The 18,051-nt window shown below is 31.1% G+C and overlaps 1 protein-coding gene across 1 annotated transcript; it reads left to right on the plus strand.

Annotated features, from left to right (window-relative positions):
• The first annotated feature begins 1,259 nt into the window (after positions 1–1,259).
• LOC108346352 (gamma-interferon-responsive lysosomal thiol protein) lies at positions 1,260–11,577 on the plus strand. The gene is given in 6 exon segments (XM_017585422.2): positions 1,260–1,696; positions 10,342–10,407; positions 10,730–10,867; positions 11,028–11,120; positions 11,210–11,377; positions 11,379–11,577. Coding segments are annotated over 6 exon segments (882 nt in total). The 5' UTR covers positions 1,260–1,390; the 3' UTR covers positions 11,490–11,577.
• Positions 11,578–18,051: the final 6,474 nt, after the last annotated feature.

The following is an 18,051-nucleotide window of genomic DNA, read 5'->3' on the forward strand; positions in this document are numbered from 1 at the left end:
AGACATGTCAACAAAGATACGTCTCTCAGTCCCTCAAAATATCTACCGAAACATTAATCTATCAATCCTTCCATCGTCCATCCAATTTGGTGAGCCACCCTTTCAAATCCAACTAACATTAAAAGGTATAGTTATATAAAAATAATTCTTGTAACCTTTTTTTTTAATTGAACTATTATCACATTCTTGGAAGGGACGGGACAAGAGGATATCTAGTAAATAATGTGATATTAGAAAAAGGAAAAATTAAAATAGAAATATATAATAATAATAATAATAACAATAACATCATCATTATTGTAATAAAATAGCTTTAAATTCAATGTTAAGAGACAGTTTTGTAAACGTGAAATTTCGGCCCAATATATTTGATTTCAGTCTTTTAAAATTAAACTATTCAGCGACATGGTGGTTACCTTTTATAATTTCTAACAGAAAATATTGAATTGACCTGCCACTAATGGGAAAAACGTATATTACGTATTTATGTAGAATATTAGTAACTGTGATTAATAAAACGTTGAACCTTATTATACAAAAACATATATGATAATAATTTAGAGCAAGTAATAATTGATATAATATAGGCTGAATTTACGTAATTTTGAAAACTTATAAATCTAAATATGCTATTAAATTCGCTTAAGAATCAAAATTACACACGTTAAGGAAACAACAAGAATAAAAATTGGATTTAAGCAATAAGATAAATTTTTAGTTTTTTTAACATTATACTATTCGGTATTGTTTAGTCTTCCTAATTTTAAAACGTATTTTTTCTGATATCTCAAATATTATTTAAGTTACCTTTCTTTATTCTATAAAACTTTATCCAAACTATTTTGAAGATAAAGAATACTGTTTTTTTATCTAAACTATTTTGAATATAAGAAACATTTTTTTTATATAAACTATTTTGAAGACAAAAATACTTTTCTTTTATCAAACTATTTTGAAGATTAAAAATACTGTATATAAGTTAAAAATACTTTTTTCTTAAGAGACTAAAAGTCAAGTTTAATAATTTTTAAGGAATATTTATTATTTTATACACACTTTATATTTATTATTTTAGCTTCCAATTTTTCTTCTTCTTTATAAATACAAAAATTAACTTTTCTTTTTTTTTTTGTGACCATAAAATAAATAGATTGTCAAGTGGTGTGGTGCAGGTAAAAAGTGACATGCATTGTGTGATAATAAATTTACAGATGAAAAGAAAAGTGACATGCATTGGCACACTTTGCAGGAAACAGATGCGACAAGAGAGGAGAGGGAAGAAGATACCTTTCTTCCACAACCTATGAATCACACAAAACAACACAAAAGAACACAAACACAACACAACAACTACTAAACAAAAACCTTTGATTCTTAAGAAACACAACACATGAAAATGCATCCTTCTGTTCATTCTTTTCGTCGCTCATTCTTCTTCTGTTGCTTCCTCCTCCTTTCTCTTTTTCTTCTGCTCTTGCTCTTGGTGCCACCTTCTTCTTCATCATCTTCTTCTTCTGCCCCAAATGAAAAGGTAACTGTGTCACTCTACTATGAGAGTTTATGCCCCTATTGTGCTGATTTCATTGTGAACCGTCTTGTGAGGATCTTCCAAACGGATCTTATCTCCATTATCAACCTCAGATTGGTCCCTTGGGGCAATGCTTGGATTGCACCTGATGCTTCTGTCATTTGTCAGGTTACATTTCTTCCACTTTTTTTCTTTTCATATTGTTGAATTTTTTCTATCATTAACCTAATTATTGTAATGGGAAAATCTAGACTTAATTTTTAATATGTGTTATTGTTATTTTTAATTAAAATTTAGTTTTTTTTTCTTCTGATAATTTATAGTTATTATTAATGCAAACTTTTATTAGGAGGATTGTGAGTCAGAAGAGGTTCTAATTTTGATGAATGAGAATATTATATAAGTAGTGAGAGTTGGAATCAAATTTTATTCTTAATTTTGAATGAGTTTGGATAAATTTTTTCTTTATTAGAATTTTTAAGATGCCTTTTTGATGTATATATAAGTTAATATGTCAAATTTATTCTAACTTTTTTTCATTTATACATAAATTAATTTTAATTTATAGAAACATTTATATTTTTCTCTTAAAAGTTATTTGGGATAAGTTTGTGTAAACATACTTAGTTATGCTCTAAAATGTATTCTTGATTCATAAAGTCAGATACTAAATGTTGATATTTTTTAAAAATATAGATTTGAATATTAATTCATTGTGAGAATTTAATCTTTTTGAATTTTAATTAGTTGGCTACATTGTGATGATTAGAACATGCTTTTTTTTTATTGATTTTTACTTGTCATTTTACTATGAAATTCTCATTTGAACTCTTTGCACGATTTGTACAAAGTGGTTCCAGAACAAATCTGAAACCAGAAGTAGAAGTTATGATATTGAAAGAAAGTTGTAAGAGTTATGGGTCAATTTCTGGGATCCGTAAAACGTAATTTAAAGGCACTGTCACCCTAATAAATTCTTGCCCCTAAATTTTCTCAATTGATTCCTTGCCCGAATTCAATTCTTCAACAACCCACCACAATTATCAACCTTAAGGATAAGGTAAAAAGAAAGGAGTTAGGTCTAATGGCAAATACCCTTATTTGGGGCCTTTTAGCTCAGCCATCAAAAAGTGGATTGAGTTAAGATGGTCCACAAGTCCATATAAACTGAATTTTGTAACTTATTCTGTCATAAAACATGTTAGCGGGTTAGCAGATCCGCCAATTTTCAACGAACTGCTTTGCAGATTCATGTTTTGATTCGCCAACAAACAAACCAATTTTCAACAACTTTTGAATTAACTTTGCTTGTGATGATTAAAATCGTCGTCAACAATTGCTATTACCACAATACAAATTGAGGTGTTTAATAAAAACAAAATGAATTGTTTAAGAGCCAAAATGTGTATTCAATTGAAATCAATTGTACCCCATCACATGTAGCATTGAGAAAGGCATTGAAAACCTACAAATTTATTTCATGAACACCACCATATTCTTTTCATGTGACCCAGGTGAATCCACCAAAAACAACATGCTACTCAAAAGCATCGAATGAGAAAATGTGATTAAATATTAATAAATCAATGAAGTCCTAATTTTTTCCCAAATCAAATGGCTCTAGAAAGAAAAGAAGATTAGAAAAGCAAATAAGGGATGCAAACAAGATTAGAAAAGCAAATAAGGGATGCAAACGTAATTTTTCCCTAAACAAATTGCTTTGAGAAAGCAACTCTAATTTTCCTCCTAAATCAATTAACTCTTAGAAGAGATCGAGGTCTTGAAAAGTAGGATGAAGAAAGAATGATGCGATTAGGAGTATTGGTAGAGAAATATGTTTGCGTGAAACTAGTGTGTGAGGGAGATAATGTTATAAATGTCCAATAAAACTATGTAGAAGAAAGAGGGATATGTGCGTGATTTAGAATATTTTTTGAGCAATAACATGGAGTGAACCATTATGATTAGGCAGGTTGACAGGTTCAAAATTTTAACTTGTCATATCAAAATAAGGTCAGGTTGGTGGTTGATCCATCCGACCCGTTTTGTCACCCTTAATTAAAATATTCTTCAATATTTTATATTTTTAAAATTTATATAATTGCATTTTTTTTTTGTATATTATCATTTAAACTTAATTTAATCTTTTAAAATTTGGATTTTACAAGATGAGTTTTACATCTATTTATATTTATGATTTGACTTTAACAATACTCAATATGAATTTTTTATCAAATAACCTCCCTCTTTTGTTAGGAACATGCACTACAAAAACAAATTAGAATTATTAATGGGTAAAATCCATCAAGTAAATAAAAACTACAAATGACCTATCAATGACTATTTTTTGCTAAAATACTTGTAGATAAATTTGACCTATGTATAAAAAAAACAGTGATAATTATTGACAACCACAAATCATTCCTCCTAATTTTTCTCCTTCCTTTTTCTTCTTCTTCTTCTTCTTCTTCTTCTTTTTCTCCTCCTCCTTCTTCTTCCCCTTCTCCTTTTCATTCTCATTCTCCTTCTGCTTTTGTGGTTCTTCTTCATTTTTTCTTTGGGTTTTCTTATGTTCTTTTTCGGTTTTTCTTCTATTCTCGTGCGATTCTTCTTTTTCTTATGTTTTTTTTTCTTAATAATAAAAAATAGGAATACATAATTTAAATATTGTTTCCTATGCAAATATTGACTTTCAGATTGGATAATCTGAAAGTATCTTCCAAATTTCACAATTCAAAACATGTTGGTAATCTAAATATTCTTCTATCAATCCAAATGAACACATGAACAAGGGAGGACAATGATAAGAAGTGAGTGGTTGACAATAAGGGTGATGGTAGCAAAATCTTTTTCACATCCCATGAAGATTCAAGAAGAAACTATGGGGGTGTAAAACGAAGTAGCTTAGTGCAAGTTCAATGTTCATGCAATTTGTGTTAAGGGTTTATTCTAAGAATGACCAAATTAGGCATGCTAGCCACCCTTTTGTTTTGGCAGTTCTTCCTGTACCTCTACAAATTTATTTCTATGCTCTTATATAAAAAAATTCTTGTTTTGCCCTCTCCATATGACATAATCTAAAAGACTTTCAGATTGTGTAATTTGCAAGCCCAAAATGCCTTCTAGATTGACTTTGAGATTGTGCAATTAGAAATAAAATTTGACTTTCAAATTGTGAAATTTTGAACTAAAAATTGACTAATGGATTGTGCAATCTACAACCTATATTTTTAATCGTCTTGAAATTTTGGAAGTCAACTTTTACTTCTAGATTTCACAATATATAAGTCAATTTTAACTTTTGGATTATACAATTCAGAAACTTTTTTAAGGAAAAATAACTTTTAGATTACATACCTAAGTACAATTGCTCATTATTCAACCCTCTTTACTATCATATGCTCACGAATAGTAGACGATCATTGTAGGAAGGAAAAAACCACCACAATGAAAACACAAGGGTAAGCTGATGAAAAATTGTTGGTTTAAAATGAGAGCAGCAAGAAAAACAGAGAATGAAGGATTGAAATAGGAAGAGTATATAAATTGAATGAAAGATGATTGGGAACTCTTATATTATTCAAATGTCAATTGCGTACATTTATAATACTTTCCCTAACAAAAAAACTGACCAAGATAAAACATAATTGTTTTCTCCTAAAGTTTAGGAATAGAAAAGACTTATTCAATTAACAAAAATAATAAAGATAAATTAAATAAATTTGTCACATGCAACAATGTGCAGTTCAAAAACAAATATCTAACACTCCTCCTTGATTTTGCAACTGCAAACTCCAATCTTTTGTCTTAAGAACTCAAACTTGTTGACTGGAAGTGGTTTGGTGAACAGATCTCCAACCTGGTCTTCAGTTTTGCAATAAACAAGAACAATAGCTCCATTTTTCTGTACTTCTCTTAAGAAGAACAACTTAATGTTGAAATGCTTGGTTTTCCCATGAAATACAGGATTATAGGAAATAGCTATTGTAGCTTGGTTGTCAACAAAAACTTTTGTGCTTTCCTTCTCCTCCATGTTAAGATCAATTAATATTTTTCTCAACCACAAGGCTTGGTTAACAGCAGCTGTAGCAGCAACAAACTTAGCTTCTACTGTAGACTATGCAACAATTTCTTGTTTCTTCGAGCTCCACGAGAAAACACCCGATCCAAAGCTAAAATAGTACCCTGAGGTACTCTTCATGTCATCAATTGAACCACCCCAATCACTATCTGAGAATCCTGTTAACTTAAATTCTTCAGTCCATTTGAACTTGATGCCAAAGTTGTGAGTGCCTTTGACATATTAATCACCCTTTTTGCAGCCTTGAAATGCATTTCACTTGGGGAATGCATAAACTGGGATAAAATGCTTACAACATTTAAGATGTCAGGTCGAGTTGTTGTAAGGTACATCAAACACCTAACCATGCTTCTGAAATATGCTTGATCTATTTTTTCAGTTCCATCTTCCTTGCATAGCTTTTCCTTTTGATTCATTGGAGTGTTCATTTCTTTGTATTCTTCAAGTTTAAACTTCTTGAAAATCTCCTTGACATATTTCTTTTGACAAATGAAGACTTCATGTTCTCCTTGTTTGATCTCCATGCCAAGAAAGAAGGTCATTAAACCAAGGTCTGTCATCTCAAACTCCTCCATCATTTCTTTCTTAAACTTCTCTACAAGCCTTGTGTTGCTTCCTGTTACAAAGAGGTCATCCACATAAAGTGAGATGATAAGAATGTCAGTTCTATCATGCTTAACATACAGTGTTGATTCAGCTAAGGTTTTGACAAATCCCAACTTCAGCAAATGATCATCAATTCTACTATACCAAGATCTCAGGGCTTGTTTCAGCCCATAAAGAACCTTTTTGAGTAAATAAACCTTATCTTCTTCTCCTTCTTTCACAAAGCCTTGGGGTTGTTCAACATATATTTCTTCTTGCAAAAAACCATTTAAAAAAGTTGATTTAACATCAAGTTGATAAACCTTCCAATTCTTTTGAGCAGCTATAGCAAGTAACAACCTAATGGTGTCCAATCGAGCAACTGGTGCAAAGGTATCTGAGTAGTCTACACCAAAAATTTGTGCATAACCTTTCACTACGAGTCTTGCCTTGTGTTTGTTGATAGAACCGTCAACATTTAATTTAGTTCTATACACCCATTTGACCCCAATTACTTTTCTGCCTTGAGGTTTTTCCATAAGAATCCAGGTTTGGTTCTTCTCAATCATTGACAACTCCTCCTTCATTGCAGCCCTCCAATTTGAACTTTTCTTTGCTTCTTCATAATCTGTAGGTTCACAAACAGAAATATTGCATCTTTCATAAATCTCAAATAGCAATTGGGTACCTCTTACTGGATCATCATCTAGTAATTCATTTTGCCAGCTTTCATCTTCATTTTGTCTTGTGTTTGAAGATTTGAACTTCACATCTGTAGAAACCAGATTTGTCTTCCTTTTATCATCCCAATTTCATTCTTCATCTTCCAGAAAGTGAACATCCCTGCTAATAATTATTATTTTGGTTTGCGGCTGAAAGATTTTATAGGCTTTGCTGACTGTACTGTAGCCTATAAAGATACCTGGTGATGCTCTTTTATCCAGCTTATCTCGCTTGCTCTGTGGAACATGAGTAAAGCACAAACAACTAAATATTTTAAGAAATTTCAGAGATGGTTTGTAACCATGCCAAACCTCAAATGGTGTTTGATCGTTCAAAACTTTGGTGGGGAGTCTATTTTGAAGAAAAACAGTTGTATGTGCTGCCTCTGCCCAAAATTCTTTTGGTAAATTCTTTTCATACAACATGCATCTCGTCATCTCCATGATGTATCAGTTTATCCTCTCACTAACCCCATTTTTTTGTGGGGTATAGGGAGTAGTTAGTTGATGTTCAATGCCAGAATCCTCACAAAATTGATTAAATCTTTCAGATGTGTACTCAGTGCCATTGTCTGTCCTCAAAATCTGAATTTTGAAACCAGTTTCATTCTCAACCTTGGCTTTGAACTTCCAAAATATTCCAGCCATCTCTAATTTGTTCTTGAAGAAAAAGATCCAACACATTCTGGTAAAGTCATCAATAAAGAGAACATAATAAAGATTACCTTTCAATGAAGGTGTTCTTTGAGGCCCTACAACATCTGTGTGAATCAATTGCAGCTTCCTTGATGCTCTCCATATTGTCTCTGTAAAAGGTTTTCTACTTAGCTTCCCAAATTGACAGGCTTTGTAGTTTGAAGTTTGATTCTTAAGCACCGGAATATCAAGTGCTAGCTCTTTTCCACTCATTTGCAGTAGTCCTTGACGATGATAGTGTCCACGTCTCTTGTGCCAGATTTCTGTGACATTTTCCTTCAAAGAAAAAACAACCTGCTCCTCCTCCAATGGATTTAGAGAAAAGCTCTTTCCTTTCATTTTTACCTTAAACATATCTTGACCAACTGCATCTTTAATCAAACAATATTTATCTTCAAAAATAACTTTAAATCCTTTTTCAATCAATTGACCTACAGTTAATAAGTTCTGGTTAATTTCAGGAACAAAAAAAACATCATGAATGAACTTTGTGCCTGTACAACTTGTGATTGCAATTGTCCCCTTTCCTTTGACTGAGATATGATCATCGTTACCTATTCTGACTTTAGTGACATTAGTTGGCCTCAAATCTCTGAAAAGAGCCTTGTTGAAGGTCATGTGGTTGGTACAACCGCTATCTATCAGCCAACTTTCACTCGATTCACTGCTCAAGAAACAAGTAGCTACAAATAGCTGGTCCTCCTCCTCCTCCTAATCAGCAGCCTTAGCTTCTTCCTCTTGTTGCTGATTTTCGCTCTTACATATGATTGCTTCATGTCCCATTTGATTGCACTTGTTGCATTTAGCATCAGGTCTTTGCCAGCATCTGAATGGAGGGTGACCCATTTTGCCATAATGCTGACAAGGTGGGTAACTTTTCTTTCCACCTTTTCCTTTATCATAATTATTTGTATTGCTTTGACTATTGGCTGGATGATTCTTCTTGTAGTTTTTGGCTTGTTGGCTTTTGACTAGAAGAGCACCTTCAACAACATGATCTTCCCTCATCAAACTTTGTTGCTCTTGGGCTTGGAATGCATGTAGCACTTCTACAAATGTGATTTTAAACAAATCCCTTGTGTTCTCCAAGGAAGCAATAGATGCTTCATACTTTTCTGACACCGTTACGAGAATTTTCTCAACAATTCTGGAATCAGGAAAATTGTTGCCCAACAACCTTATCTTGTTGGATATACCCAACAATTTGTCTAAGTATTCTTTGATTTTTTCAGACTCTTTCATCCTTTGCAATTCAAATTCCCTCATTAAATTAAGCACCTACATGTTTCTTATTCTTTCATCCCTAGCGTACTCTTCCTTTAGATAATCCCAAATTTCTTTGGCTGATTTAAGAGTCATAATTCTTGTGAAGATGGTTTGAGAAACACCAGCAAATAGACATGATTTGACCTTTGCTTTTCTAGTTTTTCTCTCCTTGTGAATTTTGATCTGGGCCATGGTAGGATTATCTAGCAGTAAAAGAACTTCATACTCTGCTGCTACAGCTTCCCAAAGATCTAGAGCCTCCAGGTAAGCTTTCATTTTGACAGCCCAAAGATCGTAGCTTTCTCCATCAAAGACTGGAGCTGTAACTTGTGAGAAATTTGATTCAACATCCATTTTCACAGGTTCGTAAGAAAAGGGCTCAGGATACCAATTGTTGGTTTAAAATGAGAGCAACAAGAAAAACAAAGAATGAAGGATTGAAACAGGAACAATATATGAATTGAATGAAAGATGATTGGGAACTCTTATATTATTCAAATGTCAATTGCGTACATTTATAATACTTGCCCTAACAAACAAACTGACCAAGATAAATAGAATTGCTTTCTCCTAAAGTTTAGGAATAGAAAAGACTTATTCAATTAACAAAAATAATAAAGATAAATTAAATAAATTTGTCACGTGCAACAATGTGCAGTTCAAAAACAAATATCTAACAAAAATTAACAAGTTATGTGCTCACACACTTACTAATACAAAAACTTAAGAGACACATATATATCATACAATAACAATTCATCAATACAAATATGATCTAGACTCAATTTTAAAAATGACATGTATTAAGTTGAATGCTCATGAAGTCATACACCTATGAAATAACCTTGTAAAGCACTATAATAACCAAACTTGGTTCCACTTGGTCTAAAGTCTCTCATGATAGGGTTAATTTAGTATAGCCTAGTCAAAAATGTGTTCTCCCACACTAAATCTCTCTATAGAAACCTCCTTTAATTCGTACCACCTAAATTTCATTCTTTATATGCGTTAATAAGTTCAATAGAGTTAGGATGACTTCATTCTTTAGACTCCGACTCAGTATATACCCCAACACTAGACAATGTGACAATTCTCCTTATAATTAACCACATTCATACAATCTATAAATAAACCAAAATGTTTAATTATAATCCTCTTATAATCATGAAATCATCACCTTTATCACTTGAATCTCATTCATCCCTTCTCATAAAGCCTACATACGAGTTTAAAATTATGAAACAAATTGACTAAATGATGCATAATAGGCAATTCATCAATTACAAACTATGCACACCCCATGAGAAGCACTATCACTCATAGTGACCCAGAGTAGGTTATCTAAACAACATAGATACATGTAATGTCTATTTTGTTAATAAAATCATTTTCTATTTTATTTTTTTCTATAATTTATTTTCACCATCATCAATTTTATTTTATTTTTCTCTTAATTATTGCAGCATGGAGAGGATGAATGCTTCCTAAACACGATCCAGGCCTGCACTATTACAATCTATCCTGACGTGGTAGAGCTCCTATATAACAATTTTAATTTTCTCTTCTAACTTTGTAAACTTTATTTTACTTTTCTTTTAACTTTTAGTTTCTTAACAAACTCAATTCAACTCTAATTCAATCCTACAAATTATAAAATCGTAAAACGAAATTTACATTCATTTATCAGTTTCAATTGATACCTTTAAAATTGCTAAAAATGATTTTAAACAACTTAAAAAAAATCATCATACTAACCCTAAGTAGTCATGCATCTCATTTTCATGCATGGCTAATGCAGCATTTCAGATTCGTTGAGTGAATGAATTTAACACAGAATTACGATGCATGCAGATGCAACATTTCAGATTTATTGAGTGTTTGGAGCGTCTGAGTTTAGAAGGGAGACACAGGCAATGGATGAACTGCTTCCAAATGACTGGTTTGGGCACATCACCTATTGATTGCTACACAAGTGGCAACGGGAAAACTGTTAGTTCTTTTTATTTTCTAATTTCACTCTTCATTTCTGTTGTTAATTTATACGGGTAATTATTAATAAAATCAATAAATTTAATATATTAATAAGAAATATTTTCTGATAAAAAAAATATAATTTCATATTAACACCTTTTATGTGTCTACCAAGCAGATTCACCTAAAGTATGGAAAGGAAACATCTGAGCTTAAACCACCCCATAGATTTGTTCCATGGGTGGTTGTGAACAACCAAGCACTCCAAGAGGTTTGCGAGTGATGTCAAATTGAAGATTGCAGAACAGAACTGAATACTGAATTGTGGCTAAACTATTTTGCCTTTTCTTGTGGATGCAGGACTACAGAAATTTTGAGACCTATATTTGTAGGGCTTACAAAGGCAAAGTGAAGCCAAATGCTTGTAGATCATCATCCCTTACAGCAAGAACTTATGATGAGTCAAACGAAAAAGACAATAATTTCTTTATACCTGTTTGCTATGCAGATGAAGCAAAAAATCTGACCTTACACTTTGGCAACGAGATTAAGCAGTAAATCACCATTAAAATTAGGTGGGAATGTACTTTTAGTGTGGTTATTCATGTGGATGTATGAAGGTTTTATACTTTGGAAATAAGCTTAAGCTTCTTCTGACTAATCTATAACTTGAATTATGGAAGTGTAAATTATTATAATAAGATACTAGAAGGTGCAGATTTGTTTCATTTTAATTTTCTAATAATACACATTTTCAAAATGCTGAATTTTGTGATGTGAAAAAAATATAAGAAATTGCTACTACATTCGCTTAAATAGAAACTAAATAAATTGGAACATGTACTTTACACTTAATCAGTATTTATAATTTATCTCTGTAACGTGTGTATAAAACAAAAAGTCAGGGAAGAAAGAAGATAAACATCATCCCCATCTTTTTATTTCATTCTCGTGAGCCTTTACACCACCATTCTTCCTCTCTCGTTTCATCTCATCTTCGTCTCCAAATGTCATCCATTTCAAAATCAACTAGAACACGTAAAACCGTGTCAGTTTTCAACATTTTTATTTAGGAAGAGTAACAATTTTGTTAGTCTACATGCATTAGTGGAAAATATACTTTTTATAGCTAATTTTTATACCTATTAAAATTCATTAGCTATAGAAATTGATGTGGTGGCAATTTTGTAAATATGTGAAACTTTTTGGCAAAATTGTAAAAAATACAAATAGCTTTATACCGGTTGCAATGATAATAGGTATAAATAATCCTTTATTTTTATACCTCTTAACCTTAAAATAGGTATAAATTATTGATCTACACCACTTGAAAATTATAACAGGTATGGATTATTTACATATTCAATTTCTTTTCCCTCCCGCAACTCTTCTTCCTTAGTGCAATTTCTTTTTCGTTCTGTCTCCTGTTCTCCCTCCTTTCTTCCCCATCCTTCGTTCTCCCTCCTTCCTTCTCCTCCATTCTTCTTCATTCTCCTGCCATTGTTATCGTTCGTTATTATTATTGAAGTTGTCGAGGTGGTTGGGTGAAGCTATTGGTCCACGTTTGAAGTTGTTCGTCCGCGTTTCAAGCTGTGTAGGTGAAACCCTTGCCGTGGTGTGCCGTCGTCAGGTGGTCTGCCGTGGGTGGTACATTTTTATGAATTAGGGTTTATACTGATAATTCTTCTCCAAATTTTCTGTTAAGGCAATCAATTTCGCTTGTATCATTGTGTGCAAAATATTTATGTTGTTGCAGACATCTGTTTCGTTGTTTTATATGTTGTTTGGCTGAGGAAGTGTGCAACTGCATACATATTCTTTTAGATCTAAGCTAGGGTATCCCTCGGTGACTGCTCCATTATAAGAAACTAAAAACCTTATCCTAAAAGTAGTAGAGTAGAGAGGTTGGTGGCTAATATGGTGTTCAAGGTATTGAACTTAGGGTGCTACGACTGTTTTCTTTACTATTGTGAAGGCTATTCTTCATACCCAAAACCAACCACAGATTCATCAAACAGCTAGAGTAGCTTTTCGTGTTGCTCGTAGAAATCAGCACATCTGAGTTTTTTTGTATTCTTAGAAAGCCATTAACTATTCATGTCGTCTAATTAAGCTAGTATCATGGGTAATCTGAATAGCAGAATAGATCTAGCTAGTTAGCTTTAATTCTAATTTTACTTGTGTTGTTTATTTTGTACATCTTAGTTGATCAGGGACAAAACTTTTGATTAACTTTGTAAGATACTTTAGCTCACAAAGGAATAACAGAGGCAATTATTGTGGTATTATGTTGCAGACTTGTCATTTGAAATGCCTCTTATCGGATGATACTTTTACACCACAAAACACAAAATTTAATTTATTTAACTATTATATTTATATTATTAAAGAGGTGTTGAGTTTAAGAAGATCCTCAAACAAATTTTTTTCACTCTTATTTACTTTAAACAATAATACCATGAATTCCAAATAAATTTATACAATCACTTACATTCGTTGTTTTGTTCATTTTATTTTTAATTATAAAAATATGTTTTTGATAATTCCCTTATTCTTGAAAATAAGTTATCAAATAAATATATAATTATAAAAATATTAATTTTCAATGATAAAACATTCTTCAAGGTATCCAAATCACATGTGCAGTTCTTTTTTCAGCTTTGCCTTTTCCTAGTTTGATCAACTCACACAGCTTAAATTCGTTTCTGACCATTATACTAAGTAACAAGCATTTAAACAAGCTAGTTCTGCAATTTGGAATGTGAAGGAAAGGTCTGCAATGACTCTAGAACAGGTTGACAAGAATTTTAGCAATGAACTAATGTTAAACAAGATTAAAAACCAGAAAATGACTCACGTGGTATTAAGGAGTGATATTTATTCTCTTGAATCACATTTTGCTACTATAAAGTTATATATAATAGGAACTGATCATCAAGGACAATTATGGAAGTTATGTGTAGAATATAATTGTCAGTAGTTATGTATAAAGAGTATATATCTGACAGTAGGTTGTTTAAACAGGCGTGAAGTTTTTTGCTGTTTAACACTCAATATGTTGTTCACTCTAACTGTCAATGATACTTTGGTTAATCTTGGCTTATCTTTAGTAAATTTAAACGTATCAACTTGTGTACTTTAAATTTGTTTAAGATCCAAATTTCAAATTTCTTCCTTTGATGGATAGATCTTTGTTTAGTTGATATAAGGTAGAATTGCTACTCTCTTATATAACACTTTGAATCTAGTTTGGAATCTGAATTATGTGATGAAAACCTCTTGAAATTAGTCTTGGAAATGTGATTGGATCTTAGTTATGTTTAGACGTGAACCTTTGAGTTCATAAGTTCCTCCTTGTTTATGTTGGTTTGTTTGTTTGTTTGTTGAAGAAGTTAGTAAAAGTGAAGAAAGTTGAGAATACAAAATTTCAAGTGTTTGTTTGTTTGTGCTTTTCATATTTTTTCTTACTGGTTTTGGTTTTTTTGGGTTGTGTTGTGTGACTAATATGTAGTGTTATCTGTGTTGATGAGTGAGCAGAGAAATGAATTGTGGTACGGTCCAGACAGAGTGAAATACTTGGGACCCTTTTCGGCTCAAACTCCCTCTTATTTAACTAGAGAATTCCCAAGGGACTATGGATGGGACACTGCTGGATTATCTACTGATCCTGAAGCATTTGCCAAGAACAGGGCTCTTGAGGTCAGTCATTTTGCTTACACTGCTATGAAAACATTTCAGTTCTTCATATATAGGATCAAATTTCATAAGGTTTCATGTCAGCATAAACAAAACCATTCATCAAGTTTCTTTAACATGAAAAATATTTGCTTTTCTTGACACAACATTGTTGGCTCTAACTGGTTTTTCATCTAATCAAAGAAGCAATATCAGTAATGTTCCTTCATAAACATCTAGTTCTAGTATCCCTCCACACCATCAATTGCTCTCTGCAATAAAAGTCATCTTTCTTAAATGGCTTTTCTAATTTGCTTTAGATATAAATTCTAGTTGGAAAATGAATAAAATGCTCATTTCCCGTAAGTTTACAAGATTTTCTGGCTGAGATTTCATAATGTTAGAATTATTAATCAACCTTTTGGGATTAGTCAACCTTTGGTTCCAGCTAATCAAAGTTTAGTTCCCAAAAAATAATCAACTTAGCTAGAACTAAGAAGAACTAAGACAGGAAATCAGGAATTTTCTACCTTAAGTGGACCAGCTGAAAGATTTTATTCTAAATTAATATTTAAGATTAGTGAAAAGATTATATCCTGAATTGAGAGTAAAAATATTTCACTCTTCTTTTCAAGAACAGATTCTTGTATCTCAAATAATAAATCAAAGAAACTGGAAAAAATGGTCCATGAACTTTATCAATTGCATCCCCTGCTAAGATATGTATAATTTTTCATCTATTTTTATTCCGTCATTCAAGTAGGTATAATTTTTCATGCCAATTATTAGAATAAGAACCACAAAAGGGTTAATTTGTATTTTCTAATTTTTTTCTTCTTCTTTTTTAAGACATTTTTAAACTATAAGGATTCTTGACACGAAGAAGCATTCTTTGCCCAAGCTATCAGGTATGGTTTGTTTTACTTTGTGGCATGTTTCCTTTTGCTTGGATGGTGTGTTTAGTTGTGCAGGGGCTGTTTTTGGAAGTGCAGATTTGTAATATCTGGTTGCGCCAATCTCTTCCTTTGTAGGATTGCTGTTTTGGTACTTCCAATCATGAAATTATTGACTGGTTTGGAAGCCTGTTGAAAAGTGATTCCAATTTCACTGAAGCCTGTTGAAACGTGAACAAAGGTACTGTTCACATTTACTAAACAAAACAAACTATCGTTAATTATATTTCAGTGTAATTCAAATTTTTTCCATTTTACATAACAATAATTTTTTTCCTATAAATGTAGCCGTACATGCAATAAAAATAGACATATGTATATTAAAATTATTATCAAACAATAAATATAAATTAAAATGTAGAAACCAATTTAAGGTTAATATGATTAATTAAAGATTTGGTGAACAAGTCAGGTTAGTAAAACTCTAAAAAAGCACATGATAGATAATAACCTACATAATATAAGATCCCATCAAAACTCTACGATAAAGATATTATAAATAATATTGGTGAAGTTATGCATTCATAATTACATTTTTTGTGATTTTTTCATAAATATTTGACTTTGGTGTTAAAGTGTATTAACAAATATATTTTAGATCTATAAATACTTCGACTTAAATAAAACATATCAGCCTTCAAAGTAGGAAGATTTGATACAACTAGAAAATCATAACGAATGAGTATATTATGTGTTTAAATATAGCAAAAACATAATACTACTTGTATTTTATTTTACAAGGATATTAAGGTAGATATGAAAAAGTAAAAGTTGTAGAATTTTTTGTTGCTAACATAGATTTTAAAAAGTATATCATAGTATTTAAGTTAACAAATATATCATAGTTAATAATATGATGACTAATATGCTAAGCAAATTAACTTAACAATAAAAAATATCGCATCATTAAATATAACTAAATTAATATGAAATGTAAATTCATTTTATCTTAATTTTATCAACATATTCTTGAAATTCTCTCTTTCTTCATATGTCAAAGGGATATTTTTGAAATTCTCTCTGGCACTGATATGTTATGTATATCAATATTACAACTTTGGTTGTTGTAAGTAAATTTCTACATTTATGAAGTTTAAATATATTCAATATTTTATTCTAACATTATTCATTTTCAATGTTTAAGGTATTTACATCGGTTGACCATTGAAAAGAAGAATGATCACATTTATGGTTTTATTGACCCTGTTGCCATTCAAGGAGTTGGGAATAAAGGTGAAGAGGTCCAAAACTACCTCTTAGAGGCTTTTGTAAACGGAAAAAAGCAAGTGTACTTAGCACCTTATTTGCAACAGTAAGTATATAATTTTTATTAATAAATTTTATTTATGTAAATGTTATTTAACACTATTATTGTTTGAATCTACAGGGGTCACTGACAATTGTTATTAATTCTTCCTCAACAGTTTCTTATAGTTCTCTTATGTTCATTGCACAAAAAACCTCACACTTTGGCTATTAAAAATACACTAATATTGTAAGTTTTTAATAATTTATTTGTAGTGTAGACATATCTGATTTTACTAAGTTCTCATTTCAATGTACATTTAACTTTATAGAGTGGTTGAGGCATATTCAAGGTTGCAGGGAACACATATCGTCTCTAGAAAGAAGTTGTAGTTCATTGCACCAACTGTAAGTAGTTAATATTTCAAACTATAAATACAATTATAAATTTTATGATACTCTATAAATTTAACTTGTAGTGCTCACGTCAACCGGGAAGCTTTGAGTGCGGATATTATGTCATGAGGCACATGCAGAAAATTATATCCGCAAATATCGTTGACTCATGGAAATTGGTAATGTGAACATTTTATAACTAAGATATTAAGTTATTAATATTATAACTTTACTCAAACTATTCATTGTGTAGATATTTGATGACACGTCTCCAATGGAACAACATGTCATAAAGGATGTTCGGGAGCAATGGGCTACATTTCTTTTAACCATTTGTAAATGATTGGATGTTTCAATATTACATTTTGAGTTTAGGAACTATTTTATGTGTAATATGTTAAGTAACTATGTTAGGTAAATATAGTTAGGAACTTTGTAAGGTAGATATTACATTTTGATGTGTTAGATGAAAATAATATTAATTATTTTACTTGTTATTGATTATTTAAATTGTATTTTGGGATTGAATCTTATGCAGGTCTGAATATGGATAGTAGTACATAAAAATAAAATATTTTAAAAAAAAACTTCACTTTTTACACCTATTATAGCACCAGTAGGTATAAAAAGAAAATTTTCTCTCTAACATCGAGGATGACTTTTTATACCTGCTCCCATAGTATTAGGTGTAAATATAAGACTTTTATACCTATTATGAATAACACAGGTATAAAAATGAAAACTTTCTACACCGATTTAAAAATAGGTATAAAAGATCGTAAACTTTCTATACCCCTTGTTTCTATACCTACTAAAAAATAGGTATAAAAAGCCTTTTTTAAGAGGTATAAAAAACCATTTTTGTATTAGTGATGTATGATATTATTGTGTCAGGTAATCATGAACATGAATAAAAAAATTGAATTAACGTGT

Source organism: Vigna angularis, chromosome 9 (genome assembly GCF_016808095.1).
Source record: "Vigna angularis cultivar LongXiaoDou No.4 chromosome 9, ASM1680809v1, whole genome shotgun sequence".
NCBI lineage: Eukaryota > Viridiplantae > Streptophyta > Magnoliopsida > Fabales > Fabaceae > Vigna > Vigna angularis.